Source organism: Rhinolophus sinicus, linkage group LG17, assembly GCF_036562045.2.
Source record: "Rhinolophus sinicus isolate RSC01 linkage group LG17, ASM3656204v1, whole genome shotgun sequence".
NCBI classification, from domain to species: domain Eukaryota; kingdom Metazoa; phylum Chordata; class Mammalia; order Chiroptera; family Rhinolophidae; genus Rhinolophus; species Rhinolophus sinicus.
In genome coordinates this window covers 14,213,609-14,240,683 of record NC_133766.1, presented here as the reverse complement: position 1 = coordinate 14,240,683, position 27,075 = coordinate 14,213,609, and the positions used below count along the sequence as shown (strand labels likewise).

The 27,075-nt window shown below is 36.1% G+C and overlaps 1 protein-coding gene across 7 annotated transcripts in view; it reads right to left on the bottom strand.

Moving 5' to 3' along the window:
* HMCN1 (hemicentin 1) overlaps positions 1–27,075 on the bottom strand; it is a 667,703-nt gene that overhangs the window by 37,809 nt on the left and 602,819 nt on the right. For all 7 annotated transcript variants that reach the window (XM_074322404.1, XM_074322402.1, XM_074322401.1 and 4 more), the window contains 17 exons: positions 26,679–26,823; positions 26,165–26,292; positions 25,696–25,852; positions 24,081–24,202; positions 23,725–23,889; positions 21,991–22,098; positions 21,443–21,580; positions 21,164–21,298; positions 17,680–17,949; positions 14,905–15,095; positions 12,785–12,998; positions 11,127–11,261; positions 10,519–10,709; positions 8,444–8,525; positions 3,942–4,211; positions 3,206–3,376; positions 2,902–3,072 (listed from right to left, as the gene is read on the bottom strand). In XM_074322404.1, coding sequence (XP_074178505.1) covers positions 2,902–3,072; positions 3,206–3,376; positions 3,942–4,211; positions 8,444–8,525; positions 10,519–10,709; positions 11,127–11,261; positions 12,785–12,998; positions 14,905–15,095; positions 17,680–17,949; positions 21,164–21,298; positions 21,443–21,580; positions 21,991–22,098; positions 23,725–23,889; positions 24,081–24,202; positions 25,696–25,852; positions 26,165–26,292; positions 26,679–26,823 — 2,793 coding nt within the window. The remainder of the gene's footprint in view (positions 1–2,901; positions 3,073–3,205; positions 3,377–3,941; positions 4,212–8,443; positions 8,526–10,518; positions 10,710–11,126; positions 11,262–12,784; positions 12,999–14,904; positions 15,096–17,679; positions 17,950–21,163; positions 21,299–21,442; positions 21,581–21,990; positions 22,099–23,724; positions 23,890–24,080; positions 24,203–25,695; positions 25,853–26,164; positions 26,293–26,678; positions 26,824–27,075) is intronic.

Sequence of the window (27,075 nt, the reverse complement as noted above, 5' to 3'; positions counted from 1 at the left end):
AGATACAGGCAAACAGTTGAATTTATTTTAGCTGACAAGAATTTGCACTGAAATGTATTTGAATTAACTTAAAAGGAAAGAAGAAAGCCTTTAAATATATGGCAGATATTACTCAAAACTACTTCTTTATTAATTCAGATATAGATGTTCATAGTCTTATATTTGGACTATGTGGTCTAAAAAATTGTGCTGTTCCAATTATTTTCATGCTCTATTTTCAAGGCTGTTGGTTAATGAAAGCCCACACCTCTTACAATATAATGTTTTATAGCACAGACGCACTTTTTTTTTAAAATTTTTTTTTATAGATGCACTTTTTATTAAACGATTATAATTGGGTGATGTTTACTCATTTATTATCTATATAGCTTCTGTTACATGTAAATAGAGGTTTTTACCCGAAGACCTTTTATTTTTTTAATCAATACATAAAACCTTAACCAGATTGAATTTCATGACAGAAAATGTGACAGAGTTGAAATGTTTCTTCTATATGAATGGAATGATAAAAAGAAAAAAGGGAGAATACTAATGGAAACCAGAGAAGGCATGAAACATCATGGTGTTTAAATAATAGCAAAGAAGACAACTATGGGGGAATTAATATATCAGAAGAATGAAAAGTAGAACAGATAAATTTATTGTTACTCTACATGGCAGTTCTGATTCTGGAAAGGCAATAGAACAGGGTGCTAAGGGGCAGAGGTTCTGGCCCGGATACCCTGGGCCTGGCGAATAACGATATTTGTACTTTTACTAACTGAAATCCCACATGAGTTCCCGGGCTTCTGTGTGCCGAGTCTATAATCTGTAAAATGTGGATAACAAAAGAATCTACCTTACTAGGATGAGGGTGAGGAATAATGAGTTTATAGATGAAAGATGCTTGGAACAGTGCAGGACACACTGTAAGTACTGCATACTTGTGAGCTAAGATATGAGCTAGTATGGCCATTCTTCACTCAAAGTTCTCAATGACTTTCAGAAAAGACACTTCTAAAAATGCTCATTCTTTAAGTCTTCTGTAAGAATATATATACAATATATTATTTTGATATTTATAATTATATATCAATAAATATATACGTTTACATGTATGTATGTATATATGTGTATCTATGTATATAAGTATATGATGATAATGACTGTTAACTGGCAGCAGAATGGAGCATTCCAGAAGATTCCAATCTTTCTTAGGGGAAGGATTGGCAGTTTGAAAATACTATTCTCACTGGGACGGGGAAAGGACAATGTAAGCCTAAAATATTATTTTGCACCAGAAAGTAAGGAAGTGTTCAATGAATCAAGGACACTTACAAACATCATTTAGATCCTCATTCTATAGATAGCATAGTTGACAAACTGTGCAAAAATTGCTGTAATCAGGTATTTTTGGCTTTTTACTTTATATATTATGCTACTATAATTAGCTTTCTAATTCTTCAAGATTAAAAAACTTTGGCTTTTGGTTTATTTTTTTTAAGGCTTTGTGGCAGTATTTTGTTTTTGCAATGGAGTGGAAGTTCTGAACTACAAATCAACATATCCAGGATCTAAATGAATAAGCTTGAGACTCATCAGATTAACTTGGTTTCAAATCCTTGATTCACTCGCTGTTTACTAGCTATGTAACCTCAGTGAATTAAGCATGATATATTCTCTGAATCTTAGTTCCTCGCCTGCACAATAGGCTGCAATACCCAATGCAGCGGATAAATATCTCCTTTTGGTTTGTCAACGTCCCTGTTTTTGACCATCTCAGTTACGGTGTCTCTCCCAGTGATGCTGTAGCACTTCAACTCTGTTTTATTCTGTATGATATTATCTGTTTATCATCCTAATTCTAGCAACCAGAACAGTGCCTTCAGCATAGAATGAGTGCTCAATAAATATGTTCTGGATGAATGAATGAATGAATGAATGAATGAATGAATGAACAGCCACTCTTCTATTCCATATGATTTCTTTCAGGCTGTCAAACAAGGAGCCCTGACCCTCTTGACACACTGTCGGCAAGTAGCTCAAATTGACTATCAAAGTATCCTTCTCTGAACTTGAGTTCAGAGGTGAACATGGGATCCAAACAAAACCAAACAGGGTTCTTTCTCAGAGGCTAATACAAATTCTGAGGGAGAGAGTAACTCTTTGTCTCCTAGGCCTTAGGTTATAAGGCCCCCGTGAGCCAGTAGCTGCCAGCAGCTCATTTTTTCCACCACATGGAAAGAGTTTAAAGGAGGATAAAGCCAGAGGAAAGCAGAGATGAGAGATGGAAAACATACTAGTAAAAACACTGGCCAAATCCTTGGATTCAGTCATACATGAAAGTAGAATTTTTCTACTTAAGCTTATTTTGATGTTTGATTTGTCACTTTAATCTGAAAGAGCCCGAAAATACCTACGCTGTAGGGTTGTTTCACAAAGTCAAAAGCAACATGTATATAAAGCACCTAGCATGGTTCCTAGCACATGTTAGGTGTTTAGCCGAAGGTAGCTATCATTTTTTTAACCCTCACTAATTCTGTGTTTTTGGGAAAGTCTTTAACCTCTGTAGGTTTTATTTTTCTCACCTGAAAAATGAATGGCTGGATTAGATGTTACTTAAGGTCCTCGTTACCTCTAAAATTTTATGACTTTGTAATTAGTTATGTTTTCTCTACATGATTAAAAATGCACCCGAGTTTGGTACCTTTTATCACGTTCATAAAATCAGGTATCTTACTTAACATTGACTAATATTATACCTCCAGAAATTTACCCATGAGACAGAACTAAGAACACGGAGAATGAATACATTTCAGGGTAGCAGCCATAACATCTTTTCACAATGAAGAACAAAAGGTAATTACAACCCCTTTGTAGGAGTTAAAAATATAAAAGCTTTGCTTATGGGTGGATTCTCACCTGGGCAAGGCCTAATGTTGCACATAATTATTTCCACAGTGCTTCCTTCACATGGTTGGCCACCATGTTGAGCTGATGGATTATTGCAAGTTCTGGTTCTGGTTCGGTTGCCACGTCCACAGCTCCTTGTGCATTCTTCCCAGGGGCTCCATTCTGACCAGCTACCATCCACTATATGAAGGTGAAACATTATACCAGCAGATATATTTCAACTGAAAGTACTAATACTGGGACAATTCATTGTTAGAGCTCAGACAGGAGTATCTATTGAACACATGCCTGTGCATTGACTAAAGAGATGTACCTGGACACAGTTTATGTTGACAGTTTCGCATTTCTGAATCTGACCCTTGACATGGCTTGCCCCCATTGGCTGGAAAAGGGCTGTTGCACAGACGACTCCTCTTTTGGATGCCTTTTCCACAGGTGACACTGCAAGATCTCCAGGCAGACCACTGAGAAAATCCACCATGAACTGCAAATAAAACATCATACTTTGTCTCTGCTTTAGTAAATAAACAAAAAATTGCAAGTTGGATTTCATTTAAGATATGCACTAGGTCTAGAGCTAAATCTGTAACTGCTGAGAAATTGCTTATGGAAGCTCTCCTTTATTTTTTTAACATCGAAGCATGACACAAGAACTTTAGTTAGCTAGAGTTTCTTCCCAGTTTCAATCATGACTCGCTTGGATATGGCTGCTGAGTTAGCAACCAAGAAGTTTATACTGTTTACCTTTAGGACATAAGTCATTCTTTAAAGCCAAATATATGCATTGATTTCTGAGAATAAATTTGAGTTCGTTTTCAATAAAAAATTCAGTTTGGGATTTTGAACTATTAACTTGGTACTTTTCAGCTCTCATCTGTAATATTGTTAGTCCCTTCCATGTGTAAATTGTGATGTGGTTTTGGGCCTATTTCTATAACTTAGGAGTATCTTTGAAGTAAAGGAGATTTGGACTAACATGCTTAACAATTTTTATGATTTGAGTTGCCCCAAGTGATGTTTAATACGAATATCCCTCCGATCTCACTCACCCTGGACTGTGACCGGTACTCTGACTAGGACAGAACCCATCAAGTTTCGAGCAACACATTCATATTCAGAGGTATCTTCTTTCTGAGCAGCAGTAATATACAATGAGTTGTTGGACAGCACATGAACTCGGTCATCCCAGGGGATAGAGTGTCCTTGACGGGACCACGTGATGGTTGGATGAGGCTCTCCAGCTGCCTGACAATTCAATATGATTTTGCCACCAGCATTAATAACAGTTTCTACTGGTTCAAGAGTGATAATAGGAGGACCTAAAGGAAAAAAGCACATAGTGTTTCTTAGTTTTTGTGGAGTTATAGTAACATTTTTATCAATAGTATATAGTAACGTTATTTTGAAAAAAGAAAGCTGATTAGTTTATAAAATACTGTAGCTTCTCAACTACTATGGTTGTAATTGCCATTGACAGAATTCTCATAGCTCTGGTTTATTTAGTGAATTTCAAAAATTTTAAATCCCTAAGTAGATTAACCTAGAATATGGGCTCTGCAGTCATGTTTTCTGAATTCAAATTCTGCCTCTACTACTTACTACTTCTCTGAGCCTCTGTGACCTTACAAATGGTGCCTAATTCAGAGGATTCTTGTTAGACTCCATTAAGATGATATAAACACAGCTCTGACGACATAAGCACACAATATTATGTGTACTATTATCATTGCTGTTTTTGTCTGTTTTACATGGTAAACGTTAACTTCTTCCCCTTACATCATTTTTGAAGTTAAAAGTCATTATTAACTTATTCTTTCATTATTGGTCATCATTCATTTATTCAATAAACATATATTGAGAACCCACTATTTGCCAGATAGATGCTGAGGGTACAGAGATAACAGATATAACTTCTAGTCTTAAAAAGCTCAGAGTCCATTGATAAGATGGAAAAGTAACTAATTATTTATCAGTGCTATAAGACACCTACCGAATGTAGTAATAGAATAAGTAGAATAAAATAAAATAGGATAAAATAGGATAGTGTTGGTAAATGTGTGATGATATGGGAGCATAAACAACAGTAGCTAAATAAATCAAACAAAAGCATGTCCCTGGAAAAGGAGAGGAAAGGGAATACATTCAAGAATTATGAGGACAGTAGGAATGGTGGGACTGTGTCATTAAATGGGACGGAGTACCTGGAGGAATTGATGGCTACAGGGTTTTAACTTGGGCAATATAATGAGTGTTGGGCAATTCAACAGAACATAGGAGGAAGAACAGATTGGTTGGGGGCGGGGGAGTAAGGAATGATGATTTGCATCCAGTTAGAACCATTCAGCTTGCGGTATCTGTGGAACATTGATGTAAAGATGTCTAGATGGAAAGTGAATATTCATATCTGGAGCTCAGAATAACGATAGTGGCTAGAACTATAGACTTGTGAGTCTTCCATGAGTGGATGAGCTTGCTTCAGAAGTGAGTCTAAAATGAGAGGAAGAGGGCCAAAGACAGAAACTACTGCAACACTATTATTTAGGAGATAGACAGGAGACAAGCCTATAAATGATGCTAAGAACTGATCACTGAGGTAGGAAGAAAATCCAGAGATAACTATCCTGACAACCAACAGAAGGCATTTCAAGAAGGAGGGGGTAGTGAATGCTATCTATAGTGGATGACAGCGGCTCAAGTGAAGTCATTTTAATGACTGTAAAAGGAGTTGTAAATACCTGCTGACAGAATGTTTATCTTTATAGTGGTCTACAGTCCAAGCAAGATAGAATGTAAAAGACTTCATGTGGTACAAGAAGCTAGACTGGATTTTCAGAAATGGGTAAGATCATGTACATGAGAAAGGAGTCCACTTGGAGAGAAGAAAACGGCATGGAGATTAGCTTTGAAAGGATGATTCACCCTGTAGCAAACAAGGTTTTAAATATTTGGTTAAAATCTTCAAAGAAAACCAGGAGGGTTTACAATTGAATAGGAAAGCAAAGGGGAGCTTGTATATTCTTGAAGGAACATGACTGATGAAAACAGGGTTTTAGTGGGATTGAATTGACAGGCGGGATGATTTACTCAATGAGAAGTAATGGATATCAGATAATTCATGGTGGTGGCTACATATTTTAGATCGAGAAGTATATGTGAAATAATAGAACGTAAAACAAAAACAGAAATAAAATGGGTTTTATTGTGATATTAACATGCTATAATAGTATTTTATGTAAAGGTATTACTGACATATCTTTTACAAAAGTAATTTCATATGACATTAGAATCTCTCAGTGAGAATCACGAATGCATTATTCATACCAATGCCCACATCATCCTCCACAATTGCTTTCATACTTGGTGTTTACATTAACCTCACTTTCGAAACTTTCACGGCTGGCTGAGCTGTTATTTCTCTCCCAGTGCTCAGATTACACTATGTATTCAATAAACTATTGCTGAATAAAGTAAATACCTCAGATTAATCACTCAACAATAAATGACAACATAATGACTAAATGAGCTCATTTACTCATAGTATTATGGTCAAAGAAAATGTCAAATAAAACTCAGAATCTTAATTTAGATACCATATTAGAACACTTCCAATTGCACATAAGGCTATAAATTAATTCAGCAGTAAAATTCCTTATATACATCTTTCAAGGTTGAATTAATTCCACCAGTCACATAATGATCAGTTAAATATGGACATTTTATCCAAATAAAGACATTGCTTCTGGTGCTTTAATCTTAATTTTAAACAAATCATATTTTGGTTTTTTTCATTTATATGTATTTAAATGAAGTTATTGTCAGTATGTATAAATGAGCTAATCTGATGTGTCCTGTCTTAAGCAGGGTCAGTGTAATATTCTTACAGGAAAGATTAATTGTGTGATGCTCTACCTATATTCACCCAACAAAAAGGGGAGGAATGTTTCATAGAAATGACATTTATTTGGGAAATGTGGCATATTACATCCTCCTCTGGTTGAGTTATAACTCACACTAGCAGATTAACATTTCTGGAAGGCTCTGTAGTAAAGAAACTTGATACACAAGCGGGGGCTTGGCATATAGTGGTGCTCTTTATATATTTAATACTTGAATGAACTTTGTTTAAACTATTTTTTCTCAGACTTATTTGACCATGGAACTCTACTTTTTCCCTAATAACATCCCACAAGGTTATCATTTGAGAAATATGTACTTAGCAAGATATGGAAACAACCAATGTGTCTGTCAATGGATGGATGGATAAAGAAAATGTGATATACACACACACACACAATGGAATATTATTCAGACCTAAAAAAGAAGGAAGTCCTGCCATTTGAGACAACATGTATACATATGGAGGGCACTGTGTTAAGTAAAGTAAACCAGACAGAGACAAATAATGTATGGTACACTTATATATGGAATCTTAAAGGAAAAAAAAAGTTGAACACATAGAAACAAAGAGCAGATTGGTGGTTGCCAGGGGCTAAGGGGTGGGAGAAATGGGGAGATACTGGTCAAAGGATACAAACTTTCAGTTATAAGATTAATAAGTTCTGAAGATCTAATGTACGGCAAGGTGACTACAGTTAATAATACTGTATTGTAGGCTTGAAATTTGCTAAGCACATAGACCTTAAGTGTTCTTACCAAGTGTTCTTAAGTGTTCTTATCAATTTTATCTCAATGAAGCTGGACGGAAAACACTCTCTTAGATATTTTAAAAATATCTATGAAATGTTAAAAGTCTTAAAAATTTTTTTCAAATGTTAAAGTTTGGCAAATAGTTGTTTGTAAATCCTAGTCTATAGCATTTCTCAATAGTGAGTGAAGATAATGTAAATTCATCCCATTAAATACTGAGCCTATTCACAAAATAGGTTGGTTTGCTCAAATTCTCAACCCAATGATGGTGTCCTGAGGTCAGCCCGGGGGTCAGTTCTGGAGACTGTCCAATGGGCTACTGGAGTCTTTCCTGGTTTGCTAATTACAAAATCTCTGTCTTCCAGTGGCTGGTTCTGAGGGGCCTCATCATGAACGTGATAATCCTGCCCAGATCGTACAGTTATTTCATGGAAGATGGAGCGCAATTGACTTGGAGCACTTTTGAGTTCATTTACATTAGTCTTTACTTTTAATACATATTTTGAAAGTGCCATAAAATGGCATCTTTGTAAGTATGTTAGAAGAACTGTGACGAATTATAAGAAGGGTAGTCGACTGAACATAATGCAAACAAACAAAAAAGACTCTGTCACCAAACCACTGATCTAGAACTGCATGTGCTAGATAAAATAGAGAAAAATAATCTGGGCAAAACTGTATCAGCCTTATGCTTGATAACCATTACTCCATCGTCAGCAGAACATTCAAGTACAGACACTCTGAGAGTTACCATTCACGTATTTGCTATAAAGTTAAGGAAAATGAACATTTCTCATTAGGCGGCATTTCTGAAAGCAGGTGTTTCATTAGATATTTTAAAAATTAAATGTATTGGGTCGACATTGTTTCGTAAATTGAATTAGAACTGAATTAAGCAGCTTACTCTGCAGAGTCAGGCTCATGCTACGCTCCACCACTCCAGCTTCATTGGTAGCTACACATGTATAGTCACCGGCATCTTCATTCTACGGAAATAAGCAGTGGATCAAAATGTGAGCTTACAGAACAGGGAAAATAACTTTGGTCACAGTGTCTAGTCTACATGACGTTTCCTTTATGAGAAGGCATTCTAATGCAAATAGAAAAACCCACACGTATTTACCCTCATAGATAGTTATAAAAAAAGAAGAAGAACAAAAAGAAATTCCCAGCCAAAATTTAGTCAGCCTATCATTGCTCTCTGGGAATAATAACTGCGAGGACACCAAAGCAAAAATAACATTTTACAATCGTCTACTCAAAATCATCTTATTAAAGAAAATGGGGCCGGCCCGGTGGCTCAGGCGGTTGGAGCTCCATGCTCCTAACCCCGAAGGCTGCTGGTTCGATTCCCACATGGGCCAGTGGGCTCTTAACCACAAGGTTGCCAGTTCAACTCCTCGAGTCCTGCAAGGGATGGTGGGCAGCGCTCCCTGCAACTAAGATTGAACACGGCACCTTGAGCTGAGCTGCCGCTGAGCTGTGCCCCCTGCAACTAGCAACGGCAACTGGACCTGGAGCTGAGCTGCACCCTCCACAACTAAGACTGAAAGGACAACAACTTGAAGCTGAACAGCACCCTCCACAACTAAGATTGAAAGTACAACAACTTGACTTGGAAAAAAAAAGTCCTGGAAGTACACACTGTTCCCCAATAAAGTCCTGTTCCCCTTCCCCAAAAAAATCTTTAAAAAAAAAAAAAAAAAAGAAAATGGCAGATGTTATTCTTACAATTTCTTTAACAAGCATTAAAATAATCAGGACAAATTAATAAATATTGAGTTCTTTCTAATGGAGGTTATTTAATAAAAAAGAAAAAAAATTAGCTTGGCCTCTATCTAGAGAGCTTGAAATTTAGGACAGAAAGTGAAAAACTAATTTACTGGTAATTATAAAACACAGACTGTAATTCACAAATTTATATGTAAGTGGTAGAGAAATAAGTACTATATGAGTTTAGAGTTGGTGACTAGTCAGAGTGACAGATTTCACTGAAGGTCTTGTGAAAAGGAGAATTCTGGCCTCGTTAATAGAAACATTAAGTCAATAAAGGGAACCTGAATTGCAGAAGTAGAGGAGTGTAGGAGAAAGAAGACAAATGTTGATTTAGATGTTTAATTGGGTGTCGATGTATTATCCAAATAGAAATTTTTATTTGGATAATACATTGGGAACTGCAAATGGAAGTTGGACGAATGTCAGGGTGGAGGATAGATATTTAAGAATCGGAAATTGTATCGTGTAAAACTTATTAGTATGAACACTGGTATTAGAAGAAGTACCAAGAACTTCATAGATATAACAGTGATAATAACGTTTATGTAGAGCAAAAGGGGCGGGGAGCATAATGAAGAAGCATGAAATTCATTAGCGTTACAGCAGCTAAAGGTAGGTATCATCTCAAAATTGAAGGGACAACTAACAACATGTAATGTTGAAATAAAACCAAACATAATAAAAGACTGAGAGTGGTCATTGGATTAGGTGATTTATCGTACATTTTAATTAATTCAACAATGGGTTAACAAATTACCCCTATGTAGTTTAGTTGAGAAATTTTTAGATAAAATATTTTATTCACTTGACCCTCAAATTAGAATAACTTAAAGCACCACTCATTTTCTATATCACTAAAAGTTTTGGAAAGCCTAACATATAGTTACCAGCTTAGTGTGAAAAGTATCCTATAATTTATTTGTAATTCTTCAATTTTCTTATTCTAAAACAGATTTGAGGAAGTTACCTACTGATGCTAAATAATAGGTCAATGATCGCGAACAAAGCAACAAAATTATTTTATTGTTCATAGTTCTTTGAAGGGGCTAAAAATCATCAATTTGAACCACTGCTTCTGTTTTTTTATAAGAACCCATTGACTCAGACTTCATGACTTAAATAAAACTGCAAGAGAAACATTCCCCATATATGGCTCCTATGGAAAGCCATCAAAGCATAATCGACAATTCCAGTGTGACTTACCACAGTGCCATAAATGGCCAGGGAGCCATTGCCAAGTTGACGGATTCTGTGGTTAATTTCAACGTCCACTCCCTTTCTGCTCCACTGGATGGTTGGGGCAGGATCTCCTTTCACCTCACAATTCAGAATTGCATTACCACCGAGTGGTTCAATCCAGTTAGAAGGGTAATCACCTTTAAAGACTGGAGGTTCTGGAAAATAACAGAAGACAAGTATAAGTAAAAGGAAGCTTTGACAACTTTTTCATGATTTTGACTTTGACCTATTTAGAAAGATCATTTAGTGAAGAAGGGGAGGGTAAAGCCACTTTTGAACCCCATACATTTTCCAGAATCAACTGCTCATGCTAATCAACTAGGTAAATTCATCAGTGTCAATAATCTAAGCAGATGATTACACTTTGTGCCAGATGATCTCTTTACTTATTGCTTACCTACTTTTATTGAGTTGTTCATAATTTTCTATTTCTTGTGAATTTGTACATCTGTGAAATAGGGACTAAATGAATTCATAAACTAAACTTATAGCATATTACTACGTAATAAGGAAGCAAAATACAAATCACTTATAAACGCATAATAAGTTAAAAATAGTGCACTTGTACCTACCTTTCACATAAACAAATCCAATTGCCTTCACGAAACCAACGCTGTTCTCTGCGCTGCACACGTAAGTACCTGAATCCTCTTTTGACACCCTTTCAATAACAAGTTCACTGTGTCCATTCACACTGTCAAAGTGGGCTGAGAGAAACAAGTTAGGAAACAACACAAATGCCTCTCAGTCACCTAGGAAAATATCACAACAGCTCAGTGTTTGGCAAGTTAGATTTATGGGTTGGCCAGCAACTGAACCAGAGATCTCATCATGACCTTGGGGAAGAAAGCCTTTTCCGCAGACTTCTTCGGAGCTATTTGCTATGTCTATAGATGCTTGTTTGAAGAATGAAAAACAGCAGAAGGAACAGGAAAAGAGAATGAAAACAAACCTCTTTTAAAATTAGTTTCGATCGAAAGTACACCTTTCATCTCAAAGTGATGCCTAAATCTGGCTCATAGTCTTTCTGGGTTTCAAAAATCTTTCATTCAGAAATACGACATTTTCCATTTCATTGATCTCACCACTGTCTTTCCTCTCAAACAATTTACATCAAAAACATGTAAACTTTTTCAGTTATAATTCAACTAGCTTGGCAAGGCAGAAGGGATGTCATGAAAACATATGCCAGTTAGTGAGAACATGATTAAATTTGTAATAATTCAAACTTCTCCATAAATGGCGATGATATAAATACCTACAAAGGTAGTTATATTTGGAATACAGTATAATGTAAACTTATGTTACTCCTAAAACAACTGATACTAAATAAGTCTCTGGTTAGGCCAGCTGATATCTAATTATATTAGGTATGATTACCTTGCATGCTTTCGCCATTCAAATTCTCTTTTGAGATTTCATATTGCTGAATATTAAGTGATAAATTAAGCTTTAAAAATTTAAATTAGTATTACATCTTCAGAAAACAGTACTGATAAGATATTTAGTGACATATAATATCATGATTAAGGTAATAAAATTGATGGATTCCAGTCATTAACATAAATATAATAGAAAAAAAACTCAAGCTTATTACTACTTTTTCTAGCAAGATAGATATTAAAGGCTAATAGTACAAGATTTGACAACTCAATTTTGGGATAGGACAAGTTTTCATTATTGTGGCATCTTTATGCTGATGACAAAGTCTAACAAAGAGGGAGGAGCCCGTCCTTCCAGCTCCTGGGTTCCAGGCACCACCTTATATGTACTGCACATACTAACTAGGAATTTCCCACATAATTGATGGAGATTAATGCATACAGTGAGAAGCAGAGTTCTCCATTAAATTAGGTAGGTCTTCAGGACTCTAGCAGTAGCCACCTTAGTCCATTTATCAATGATGAAGGGGATCCAGAGGGGTTGAGTTTAGGTGCCAGTAGATGCAATATTGTCTTCTTCTGGGGAGGGAGATTATGTTTAGCTTAAAAAATCTACTTATATCCTGCAATAGATGGTCCTGTGATCAACTTATCCTTTCCAAAGAATGGGAAGAACATAAATAGTGGGTATAGGTTAAAATCCAGGCAAAGGCGCACATTGTACAGAACTTAGAGCAATCGGTTCTTCATATAACTTTCCATGAACTCCCACAGCTAAAGGAAATGGAGATTGGGTTAGAGTTCTGCACGGGTGTATTTATTTTCTTCTGAAGAACGAAATTACCAACCTGGGATAATATTGTTATTGAAGGTCCACGTCAACTTGGGTAATGGAATACCAGTGGCTTTACAGCTTAATCGTAGCTGTTCTCCTTTGTTTAATGACACATCTCCAGGAAGTTCAGTAAAGGTGGGGAGAACATGTACAGTCAGGCTGACAGTGTGTGAGTCTTCACCTGCAGCATTGTTTGCAACACAGGTATAGGTGCCAGAATCCTCCAGCTTAAATAAAGACACATCGCAGTGCTTACAATGATTTAACCTTACATCATATTACAGAAAATACATAAACTTGCATAGTATGGTCCCCAAAGGAGCATGCTTATTTAAAGACGGTTTAAGTTTCCATCTTGTAGTCTGAGCCATCTGTCTAGCTTTTGCATAACATGATTTAAAATGCAGAAGACTTTAAACAAAAGCCCTTTCCTTGCATAACTATAGCATTTTATAGTCGTAAAAGCTCAGCAAACTTCAGATTCTAAAGTTTATTAAACAGCTCATGCACTGCTGTTCTAAAATGTTCTAAAATCAAGAACAAATGATTGTCAAGACTGGTAGCATCTTGACAGCACCATTGGCTGTCTGGGTAATGTGGCAACAAAGACCACCAAAATTATCAAAGGAAATGGCAAGAGTAGGTGCAACATTACCTAAAATTCTATACTTTCACTTGCTAAATCCAATGGTCAACTCTTGGCACTCATTTTACTGGCTGTGTTGGTGGCATGTGACACAATTATGGCTCCCTTCTCTTTGAAGCCATGCCTTCACTTGGCTTCCTGGACATCCCCACTCCCCTGGTTTCTTTCCTACCTGACTGGATGTGCCTTTCCTATCTCCTTTGGCTGACTTTCCCTCAACATTGTCTTAATGTTGGCACGTGAGAGGTCCCAGTCTTTGGTGCTCTTTTCTTCTCTATGTGCACTCAATTCCTTGGTGATGTCACCCAGTCTTATGGCTTTAAATACCATCAATAGCCTGATGAGTATTTCTCAGCCTGGATCTTTCTTCCAAACTTCAATTATATTGAACTTCTCATTTCAACTCTCTGCTTGGATGCCTAAAAGACATCTTACACTCATGTCCAAACCTGAACTCCCAATTTTCTCTTTCTCCTCCCCGATCTACATAGCTGCAGGCTTCATCTCAGTTGATGGCTGTTTTGTCCTTCCAGTTCATGCCTTTGTTCAGACATCCTCTACACTTTTATTTTTCACACTAGCAATTAAGCTAGCAAATCCTCACTTCAAAGAATATGCAAAATCCAACCATGTCTCACCCCTTCTCTGCTAACATTTTCTTTTCTTTTTTTTTTTTTCTAAGGAGGGCACAGCTCACAGTGGCCCATGTGGGGATCAAACCGGCATCCTTGGTGCCAGCAGCACCACGCTCTAACCAACTGAGTTAACCGTCCACCCCCTCTGCTACCGTTTGCCTTGAGTCCTATTATCTCTCATCCGCCTCCAGACCATCTTCCCAGCAGGTCTTCCTGCTTCTATCTTTGCTTCCCTACTGTCTATTCTCAGCACAATAGCCAATGTAATACTGCAAAAATGAAAATGTAAGGCAGTTAACCTTGCTCCTCTGCCCAGAACTTGCAATGGCTTCTGATTTTACTCCACGTAAAGGCAAAATTGTTATAATGACCTACAAGACAAGATATGATCTAGCTTCCATTTTTCTTTGACTTCTTTCTTTCTCTCTTCACTCTCTTTCTTCTTTGCTTTCACTGGCCTCCTGTTTCTCAAATACATCAGGCACATTACCACCTTAAGGTCTTTGCTCTACCTATTTTCTCTGCCTGGGATGCTCCTACCCCAGATATTTGCTTGATTAACTCACTTTCTTCAAGTTTTGCTCAACTGTTACCTTCCCAGTGGGGACTTACTCTGACTATCCTTTTTAAAAACGTAAACTGCACCCCTCCACATCCTAATGCCCTTTACTTTATTTACTTTTATTTTTTATTTCTCTTATTTTTCACACCACTTATTTCCTTTTGACTTATTGTATATATTATTATTATTATTGTTAATTATTATTTTTATTGTCTATCTCTCTCCTCTAGAAATAAACTCCATGAGGGTAAGGATCTCTTAATGTATCCATTCATTTCTATTATACTTACCACAACATTTTCCAGAATGAGTTCTCCATAGGGTTCAACAGTGTATTTTCCTAATAAGTTAGCTAAAACAACATTGTCTTTTTTCCAATTAATTGCTGGTGTGGGGATTCCATCAGCCACGCACGGAAGAACAGCTTGTGAGTTCTCATTGACTGTGTAGTATACTTCTGTATTTTGGATTCTGGGTGGCACTATGAAAAGTTTAAAATTCATAGTCATTCAGGTTCAACAATATCTTTATTCTCATTGAAAATTAGCACACAAAAGACTTTTGAAGGCAATTTTGCTAGAAATACTAAAACAAATCTGTTAAAATATTAATTTGTTACTATAAAAGCAATCCATATTTTTGATACTAGTAAGAATTCTAATGGTTTTGAACTTACTGAGTATATTTACAATCAGTTTTTGAGCAAATGACTTAGAACAGGGTTAGATAGCTTTAGATTTTATTTGGCTTTTTGACTTTTCTTTACTTGAGTTTCTTTTACTTATTGCAGTGAAGTGAAACAAACAAACCAACACACAAAAACAACAAAACAAAAATGCTTTTGTGGATATGTATCACAGACATACTGCGAGAACAAACTAATAAAAGTCACTTGTTTAAAACACTCTAAAATACTCAGCCTGTATTGAATATCACAGAGTGCTAAAGAAAAAATTTTTATTGCAGTATTTCACATATATACAACAAATGAAAATAAAACCAGGTCAAGGCATTTAATTCAGTTTTTATGCTGTCACAGAGGAAATTTTTATAGTGATTTCAAAACTTTGTATATTTTGATACCAAATATTTCCTGTGCCTCACATTTTTTTCAACTAGAATTTAGGCAATAAAGATGAATTACATATTTTGGTGTACTAAGAAATACCTTAGTGGATGTAGAATTGAGATAGGCTAAAGAAAAAGGCTTTAAAGTATTAAGGATATTTGGCTCAAAACGTGACATATGCTCCCCTTGTAAAACTATGCATTTTGGAAGTTTTCAAACATATCAGTGAGAAATGGATCAATGTTAATGATATTTTAAAAAGTGAAAGGACTACAGTTGGTTTCAGCAAAAAGGAAGCTATTGTGTAGCCTCTACTTTTTCACCCATTTATCATTAGATGAGGAATATATACACACATGTGAATGATATATTCCTAACCATTATAGATAATATGAAAAGCAGAAAAATCTATTTTGCTGAATGGTGCATTTTAAATATTCAATTCATTTTTTCTTTAAATCATGCTGTATTTCACTATTTCTTTTATGCTGGTTTCCAGGGAGTTACTATTGCTTTTTTGCTAGTGGTTTCAGAGTTCCAACATTAGTACATCGACTTCAATTCATTCTTTTTCAAAAGGAAAAATTTAAGGCTATGACGTTATATTTGATTTTAGCCTCTGACCACACCCCCTACATTGTGATATGTAGTGTCCTTATTTTTATAATTTTCTAAATAATCTGAAAATAAAAACATATTCTTTTACCTACTTGTCAGCTAGAATGGTTATTGTTTTAAATTTCCCTGGGGTTGGGGTTTCGGTATTGAAAGTTCATTTCACACTTCTAGCTTTATTGCACTGAGGGAAGGAATTTTGCCTGTATTTTTAAGTCTTAATGATTTCTTTGTTGTTTAGTGGATGGGCAATTTTGGTAAATTTTTCACAAATACTTGAAAAGAAGGAGTATGATTTATTTATTAGCCCCTTATTTATTAAGAGACAAATGCATATTGATTAATTCAATTATATAAACTGAAAGCAGGTATAAATCAAGGAAGACATTTAAAAAACTCATAAATGGTGATTTTTCAGTTTAGCTAAATTATTCATTTATCAATTAAAATATTTTTCCACTTGAAATTTTACTGTAACTATAAAGTTGCAGGAAATTCAAATACACCAGAAAAATTTAAAAAATAACTTTCATAAATTTTTGAAAATAAGAAAAGCAGAAGCTCATCATTAAAATAAGAGTAATAGTATTATTACTAATATTAATGTTACTAGTACTAACAATAGTACTGGAAATAATAGTTAGAAACAGTTTGATATTAATAGGTATCCTATTTTATTCTTAAAATATACATTAACAACTAAAATATTTCAATGCTAATCTTTAGCTATTTTGATAGTTGTCTGAATACAAAGGGAAAAAAGGTGATTTTTTTTCCTGTTATAAAAATACACAATATGACATGTCGATGATGTATTATAGAATTGTACACTTAAAATCTATGTAATTTTACTAACCATTGTCACCCAACAAATTTAATTAAAAATATACATGTAATTATTTTGCTACTTTAAAATAATGAATTAAATAGATCTCAGGTTCTCATTACATCTGCACTATATTTATAATGTAAGTCATATGGTGATTAGTTTTGAGCCAAGAGGACTTTCAACTTGAGAAATGAAGTCGAAGAGTCAAAACACAAACGGACTTTTTATAAGCCAAAGTATAGATCACAATAATCACAATAGGAGGTGATTATTGACAACATATTATCTTGGCTACAGTATTAACATCTCTCTTTCTCACACACATCTGTGAATACACAAATAAATAATAGCCTACAGGAAACAGATTGGAAGGGCAAGTACCTACACCACACACACACACACACACACACACACACACACACACACACACACTCCAGATTTTGAATTATTGTCTTTGCATGGTTTTGATTGCCATCATACGTTTTCTTCATTGTCTTTTCTCTTTGCCATGGGATTGTCGCAGACTGAAATAGTTTATGTTAAACCACCTACCATGGACAGTGAGCTTGGTGCTTGTGCTGCTCGATCCTGCCACATTAGCTGCCATGCACGTGTACTGACCAGTGTCATCAGGCTGAGCAAATGCTATTTGCAGAGCCCCGGAGGTGAGAATGCGCTGGCGGACTGATTCCGTAATTGCATGCCCATCTCTGTGCCACGTTATGTCAGGTGGTGGGAGGCCATCGGCCTCACAGGGTAGTGTGATGGGCTTATCCACAGCAATGACATATTCCTTTGGATGGGGGCTAATGACTGGAGGAACTAAAAGAAACAAAGTTCAACTTTCATCTTAAAAGCATGATTTACACACTACAGTATTGCTCTAGCAAAATGAAGTCACATTGATAAGCAACAAAATCCTGACTTTAGCATATATCATCAAAGGGCCCCTATAGTTTGCTTTCATTTAATTTATTTCAGAAAATTATTCTCTATGTAGTTAACAAATGTAAACAATAATCAATTATAAATCAGGACATAAACATATTCCTGAGTGATTGGGTGTCTAGAAAATTTAGGCTGTGTTGACAGAGGCATTTTCTTTAACATACATGTATTGTGTGATTCACTTTAGTTACTTAAAATTTTCAAAATCGACCTCTTCAAGGCTTGAAAATTATTCAACTGCTCAAAGATACTCTACTCAAGCATTTTTATAGTGCTTAGCATGGTGTCTTAGCATGGTGTCCGTATTAAATGAAGTATTATTTGAATGAATGAATGAATGAATCATCGAAAATAATTCTTCCCATAAACTCTTCCCATTTCAGAAAACTGTGGAAGGGCTAATGATAAGAATTTCTCTTTCTAGTGTTTACAATAGGCTGATTACTGCTTAGGTATTGGCCTGGATAGTCTATTGAGACAAAGATACATTAAATAAGTATGAGAGACTAATCAACCACGAGCAGGAACAACCAGTCACAAGCACATAAAAAAGGAAGCAGAGGATGGTTCCCTCCCCTTCAGTGCAAGTTCAGAGACCACCATGATGGTGAAAATACCACTTTAAGTGTGTCCTCTGAAGCATCTACCACCCATTCAAGAAAGCTTAAGAGAGACACAAGGCCAACGATAGTCATTGTTATCACATGCTAAGAAAAGGAATCAGAAACAAGATCTCCGAGAACTTTACTAATCCAAGTGATGTCCTGTGCCTGGCAAGGCTTGGGGATCTAGAACTCTCTGCTGTGTTTCCAGAAGAAGCTGTGGAGAAATGGCCAACCAGGCAGAGACCAAATCTTAGGGTACACTAATCGTGACGAGTAAAATAAAGTCAACACGTTGTGAAAAAAATATGAATAAGCATGTTAAAATTATTTATATCAACCGAAATTATTTGGTTGAATTTGTGCCTGCAATTACATACTCTATCTGCAAGGAGAGATGGTATTCAGGATTTTTAACATCTCTAGAGCATGCAGTTAGCTATAGTTGCTTTTGGCACGTTGAAATGCTATTAGTTGTTTAATGTGTTTCTTTGTCCCATAATTGCTCATATCAATATTTTTAATCAACTGGTGAAAACAAACAAACAAACCCTAAAATCTGGAACTGTTCTTTTCTATGACCTCTATGCTGCCAAAATCAATGAACGTGTCTTGGTCTTTATCCTACCTGACCTCTCGTTTACATTCAACAAAGCTACCCACTCACTTGAAATATTCTCCTCTCCTAGTCCCCATCTAGTTTTCCTCTGACATCTCTGCCCTCTCCTTTGTATTTTATTTCCAGCATCCTCTCTTTATTTGGACCCCTAAACAATGCAGTATCCCAGGGCTTTCTCCTTAGCTCTTTTCTGTCCAAATTCTCACTCAGTCTTGTAGACTGAAATACACTGATAATACTTCCAAATTTGTGTCTCAGACTGTATTTCTCCCATGAGCTCTGAATTCATAAATATTCAACTCTCTACTTGACATCTCTACTAGGATTTCTAATAGTTTTCCACATTTACCATGATTACGCAGAAATTAAATCATGGTTTCCTTCCTCCAAAACCAGTTCCTCTCCTTGCCGTCCCCATGACATTATCATCCACTCATTAGCTCAAGCCCAAAGCCCAGGAAACATAATTAATGCTTCCCTTTTCCTAAGCTCCCAAATCTAATTTATTAGCAATCATGGCAATTATACCTTCAAAAATATTTTGAATCTATCACTTTTATCTGTAACTCACAGAGCTACCCCAACTCAACTCCTGGCCAGACCACAATACCTGCCCTGGATGACTTTAATAATTCTTCCAGCTCTGGTCTTGCCCTTTCTCTAAACTATTATTTACATCGCAGCAAAAGAGCTGTTCCTAAAACCAAACCAGAATCTTGGTTAAATGCTTAAAAGCCTCCCCGCTGCATAGAGAAGGAAATCTAACCTTTCTATGGTCCTTTGGGCGCTCCACGCCTTGGCCCTGTCTTCTTTTCTGATACCCTTCCCATTTTGCCAGACTTCCCGTCACTCACCCCTGCCCAGCCCCTCTGGCATGCTTCTTTTCAGCCTCTTTCCTGCCTTGGAGCCATTGCACATGCTGTCTTCTTTCCCTGGGACACTGCCACCTTTACACGGCTGGCTCATCATTCAAATGTCAAGCTTAAATGGGACCCCCTCAAGGAAGCTACTTTAACCCCTCATCTAAAGTGGCCCCTTTATTTCCCCATTATTCTCCATTTCAGCACTTTGTTTCTTCCTCTGCATAGCATATATCTGAATTTATAATTATTTCATTTACTTGGTAGTTTAGTTTTTTTCTTTTTCCACACTCTAAGGGAAGGATCATGTTTGTCATGTTCAATGTAGTTCCACTTATTATCCCAATAAATATTTGTTGAAAAAAAATTGTTGAAAGTACAAAGAAATTAGGGTTACGATCTGCAGGTAAGTGAGCTCTACTTTCATCATTCATTCACCATAGGAAAATCACACTATAAGAAAATTCAAAATCAGCTAAGGTAAATTCAGTAGCTCAGCACCTATTAGTGTACTTCATCACAAAAGCAATGCATAAGATATGAAAATTATATCAAGAACATATCAGTTAAAATTGAGGAAAACCTGTTTTGTCTTTAGAATAATTTTTTCCTATCAGGTTGGTTTAATTGCAATTATAATTTGTTTTTTAAGTGGCTATTACAATCCGGTGTTTCTTAATGTATCCAAAGTAGTATTTTGGAGAGAATGGTTTTTTAAAAATCACCTTAAATATGTGCTACAATGGAATAGAGTATCAACAGTGGTTCACAGAAGCTCAAACTACTATGAGAAGCTTCAGTTTGCTTATACAGACAATGCAAAGAAACAAAAAACCTCCCCAAACAAATTTTTTTTCTTCACAAGAGTAACAGAGAAGCAAATAGGATGATCTAAACTAAGAATGTTGAGAACTATAGCAGCATAATTATTTTAGATATGCGAATTTTGGTATTCATGGTTATAAACATCTTTGCAATAAAGGTATAGTGATTTGTTATTTAGGTACCTTGAACATTTAACTTGATTTTGCCCAACGCTGTACCAGCTGGATTCTGAGCCACACACATGTAAGTACCAGCATCCTCTCTGACAGCTCTGGAGATCTGTAAGCCACCAGTAGGAAGAACGGCATGGCTTTTGCCTACATCACAGTACAAAAGCAGAGTGAGAAGAGTTTTTATTTTTCTTAAAAAAAAAAAAAAAAACAACCCAAAAACTCATACTGACTTCTGAATTAGAAAACACTGTATTGCTTTGATTTTCTTGTGGAAACAGTGGTACGTACCGGAAGTAATGACATTGATGCCTTCTTTTTGCCAAGTAATGAAAGGACTGGGTGTCCCGGTTGCTTCACATGGTAATAAAATGGGATTGTTTAGAATGACGTCTAGTTCACTTGGCTGAGGCTGAATGAATGGAGGCTCTGTAAGAACCAATCAACAGAAAAAAGCAATGGCACCCGTGACCATGAGGCCAAACATGCCCAGATTCAGAATTCCAAAATATCAGTGATTTGATTGTCCCAGGGAAAAGCGAAATTGGCCATATTACTTTTTTTTTTTTTTTTTTTTGTCCCATGAGAAGAACTCCATTAAAAGACCAGAAGCAGAAACAGATTATAAAAATTCAAGAAGAAAAATAATTTCAGGGTTGTATTGTGTGGATGGTTACTTGTGGGTCTTCTTTAGTCTATGGAAGAATTATCTACCAGGCTTTCATATCCCCAAAATATTACTTGGTTCATAGCTCTAGACAGTACAAACTTTCAAGAATAAATATGACAAACGAAACAAAACAACAGCAAGCTTTTAACGAGTAAATAATCTTCCATACCCTGGACACGAAGGGTCACGTGTCGGTGTGCAGAGCCAGCTGTATTCCTGGCGATACAAGTATATCTTCCAGCATGGTTTAATTGAGTGGCAAATATTTCAATCGCTCCTAAAAAGGAAAAAGTTTGCATGCACAGTGCATCCTGTTTTTCTGGTTCGATAAACCATGTCTCTCCGATGTTTGTGTTTTCATCCCCATAGCAGTGGTGCTTGGCTTATATTCAAACTTGTGCCCCCTGGAGTACCTAGCATAGCACTTTTAAAATCATTATTACCAACTTTATTGAGGCAACACTTACATACCACAAAATTCACCCACTGAATGTACAGCTCAATGATTTTTGTATATTTACAGAGTTGTGCAACTCTCACCATAATCTAATTTTAGAATATTTCCATTATGCCAGAAAGAAATCTCATCCCATTTACAATCACACCTCACTCCCAACCCCAGCCCTAGGTAATCCCTAGTCTACTTTCTATCTCTATAGATTTGTCTTTTCTGACATTTCATACAAGTGGAATCGTACAGAAGTCTTTTGTGTCTGACGTCTTTCACTGCGAGCATAGTGTTTGAGTTTCATGTGTTGTAGTATGTGTCAGTATTTTTGATCTATGTTATTGCTAAATAAAATTCCATCGTGTGGATTATCCACGTTTTGTTTGTCTATTCGCCAGTCGATGGGCGACTGAATTGTTTCTACTTTTTGGCTATTGAGAATTATGCTGTATGAACATTTGCATACAAGTCTTTGTGTGAACATATGTTTTCATTTCTCTGAGTGAATACCTAAGAATGGAGTTGCTGGATCATATGGTAACTCTTTAACATTTTGAGAAAGTTACAAATTGTTTTCTTGGCACAATACTTTGTGCTGAAGGCAGTTAAGGTATATTTTACAATTTTAATTGCTACCAATCTATACAGGTTTCTGAGATAGCAAAAATACTTTGCTTTGAAAGCCAAGGTCCATCCCAAGAACAAATCTTCCATTATTTGCTTTCTATTGAATAAATAACAAATTCCCTTAGAATTATATGCAAGTTCATAAAACCCTCAGATGTCAGTTGTTGCTTTCATTTGTCTCTGGTGTACCTCCCCAAGCAAGCTGCTTTAAAAAACACCCATGTGAATCATGTATACTTTCCCCTAGCTGAATTATTTTTTCTCTTCACTACTACCAATTGTTCAGTACGTAACTTTTATAAATGATGGCTACTATCACCCTCAAAATTTATCTGTCATAGCACTCAGCCTTATCTGATAAATTATAAAAACCTTATCTGATAAATTATAAAAGCCTATAAATTATAATAACCCTGTTTTAGTTGTGCATCCTCAGAAATTTAGTGTAGTCGATAGCCTATCTTAGGCACTCAATGTTGGTTAAACGAATGGACATTCTGTCTGGCCAGTGGAAGAAGGGTGGTTCACTCAAAGGCAAAAAGTAAATTTGTTAAACCTTAGGTTTAGTAAATATGCATGTAATATTTCAGTGATTGTGCTTATTATTAATATATTCAGATCAGTCTTAGATACTAATTATTTTGTTTCCATACTTTTTTTCTCTTTCCCCAGTTCCCCTTCCAACAACTCTAACTGAATTCTTTCCAGATACCCAAGTCCAGGAATGAAGGTGTATTTTTATTTTATTCTTTTGTTTTGGTGTAAAAAAAGCCCCCCATTAATTGTTAATCCAACAAATAGATGTGCAATCACTAACCCTGGCCTTACCTGAGGACTGAATTCTGTAGCCGTTCCCCCTGGGAAGCAGTTTTATACTATTTTTCATCCAGTGAATTGAGGGAAACGGAACTCCTGAAGCAGTGCAGGTAATTACTGTTGGCGCATGTTTGGTTACTAGAAAGTCTGTGGGCTCATCAGCTATGGAAGGTGGAACTAAAACAATAACAATAAAAGTAAACAAAAATACACGTTTCCAACCCTTACAGATTTCCAAAGCCTGATCATACATCTTTGTACAGTGAGAGTAAGTGTTAACTAAGAGGAAAAAGTTCCTTTTGTGAGGTTGGAATAATGAAATGATATCATTATAATCCCTTTCAGTTTACATACTAAGATGGTTCTACCTTGGACGGTGAGATCCACAGTTCTCTTGTCCTCTCCAGCCTCATTTGTCACCGTGCACTCATAGGTTGCAGTGTCATCCACAGAAGGGGAAATAATTATGAGTGAACCTGAAGAAAGGAGCCTAGAAGATGTCAAAGCAATGAGGTACGATGATCAGTTTTCACAAATGTTTCCAATTTGTTCAACACGGTGCTAGGTTGTGAATTGAGGGAAATGGACCTCTTTCCTCACATTAAAATTAGCATCATGTCTCTGATACTTCATGTATCAGACTTCAAGTTTATATGGCAGTTGGGTAATAAGGCCTCAACCTTGACATTTACAGGAAGGATTGAGTAGCAGGATTGCCTGAAGGGAGAATCTTGCATTTTCTGAATGCTTATAGCATGGTCAGCCATGCTCTCCTAAGTGAAATACAGTGCAAGGAGAACACTGATGATAGCCACTGTTTATTGAGAACTGAATATATTCCTGGCACCATCTCAAATGCTTCACGTAAATTATCTCTAAAGTTCACAGTAACTTTACAGGTCGGTACTTGATTATTTGCATTGACAGATGGGTGGGTAACTACAAGTCTATCTGTCTTGCACATTTCCCTCCTTCACACTTCTTTACATGTGTTGCATCCCTAGGAGACGCACAGTACATCTATCAGTAAGTATTTTCCTTAACTGCTAACCAATTCAAAACAAAAGAGACCTGGATCATTTCGAATGTTTAGGACGTTTAGTAAATACACATGCATTATTTAAAGTAAACCTAAATAAGAACATCTGTTTTCTTACTTCAAACTGTGCACTGATAGGGTAGAAATAATTTGATTTAATGGGAACATATTTGACGTGCTTTTTTATTGAAGGGCAGTGTACATTTTCCGCATAGTGTGTACCTTCAAGACATTAAACTGCAATGTCAAAAGATTAAAAGGGCGAGAAAGAGAGAGAAGCAATAGACATTTCAAGTGAGACACCCCTAATTTCATATTTCCTGGTGTATTAGAATAGATTTTTATCAATGTAGATCTATGGCAACATTGCTTTTTAGTAATATGGCAAATCCTTTGACAAGATTCCTATCTAGTAACTTAATTGAAATACAAAAAGTGATGCTCATCTATAGCATCAGAAATTCCAAGTGACTTAAAGGTTAACCTTTAAAAAACATGCGTTGTCATATTATGAGCATATGATGCCAGTAAAGCCAGAGGAATGCAAAAATTGGAGAAAATGCTGTTTGTTTTTTCTCCTTACATATGGTGCCAAATGCCTAAGTTGTGTTTCAAGGTACAAAATTTGATTTTTATCCTACAACTAAAGCTTGTTTTTCTTTTTCACCAAATCATGTTTTCATCCATGGTAAAATTCCAAAAGGTGCCAGAAAAATACAGCAGAATGGAAATCTAATCCTGTAAACCTCACTAGCAGTTGTCCACAGGGCTTATGTATAGAAAAGTTGCATCTATGATTCAGAAAAATATTTCAGGTTGGAAAACGAATTCCATATTAAGAAAAAAATATATCCTTTTGATATACAAATTTTTCAGACTGTTAATTCTTTAAAAAATATTCTTCTAAATAGTAGGTGGGATTTTTCAATTATATTATTCCTTACCTGTATGAATTCTGATTTTGATCCACATTAAGTAGCTGCCCATTTTTTTTCCAGTTGATTGATGGTTTTGGTATCCCAGTAGTCTCGCAAGCCAGAGTAGTTTGAACATTTACTGTTACAGTTATGTTGGTAGGACCCAGAGCAATCGATGGAGGAACTAAAACAAAGTCATCAAATAAGAGGGAAATACATTCAGCAAATAGTATGCCATTTGAAGTATTTCTGCTGAACTGAAATTAATCATTGGTAACTTGCTTCTAGTTACGAAAACAATCCAGTTCTGTGAATTTAAATAGTGTTGTGATGGTGCTATTCATAATGAGGAGAAATCACGGGTCTTCACTATTTATAATATATTTTAGTACATTTAAACAGCCCTGGATATCAGGGTCTTTATGACCTTACAGGTTTAGGCTATCAAAGAACATGTGACTCAAAGCTTGGACATTGTTCATAAAACTGTATTTACCATGGACTTGTAAATCTATTCGCCTGCGGTCTGTTCCAGCAACGTTGGTCGCCATACACAAATATCGCCCAGTATCAGTGACATGTGCTGACTGGATATGAAGGAATCCATTTTCCAAGATGGAGTATCTAGAAAAAAGACCACCAATGAAATCCCCTGAATCAGCCTTGGCTGATAATTCACATTTTGACTGACAGTACTTTTAAAGACTTAGTTAAATCCATTTTTAGTCTTTTTCCTGCTTCAGAAATTGACAATTGGTGGTGGGGGGAAAGGGGGATATTCTGCAAAGATGCACAGCAGATGGGCCTTGTGATCATAGATGGATTCTCATCATTCTGTTTTGGATATAAATCTTAGGAATTAGGCTTCTAAAATACTATGTTTTGATTCTATATGAAGATGAAAAGACTCATTCTAAACATAACAAGACCAAAATAATTCATTGGAAAAAAGATTCAAGGATTTGTGTTTCAGTTCTTACAGTATTTGTCATCCTTTCCAGCACCGTTACCTTGGGTGATTCCCGGAGAGAATAGCGCCATCCTTTCTCCACGTTATCCTTGGGGTTGGCACACCGTCAGCAAAGCATTCCAAAACAGTTGACTTATTTAAGTGAGTGACAAGACTCTGGGGGCCACTCTTTATGCTCGGAGGCACTGCACAAGAGATGCATATGGAAAACTTCATTTATACAACAGCCTGAACTGTGACTCTGAAGTCACACAAGGTGAGCTTGGAGTCAAATATCTAATGTTGCCCACAGCTAATTCAGGTTACTATAAATAGAATTGGGATTTAATTCCTAAAAACTTATTCAAGATACTCTGTGTTTAAAAATACAGAGTAGATGGGGAGAGGGGGCTTTAAATCCCTGATATGGTGTGTGAAATCTGGCTTTCTATGAGAGA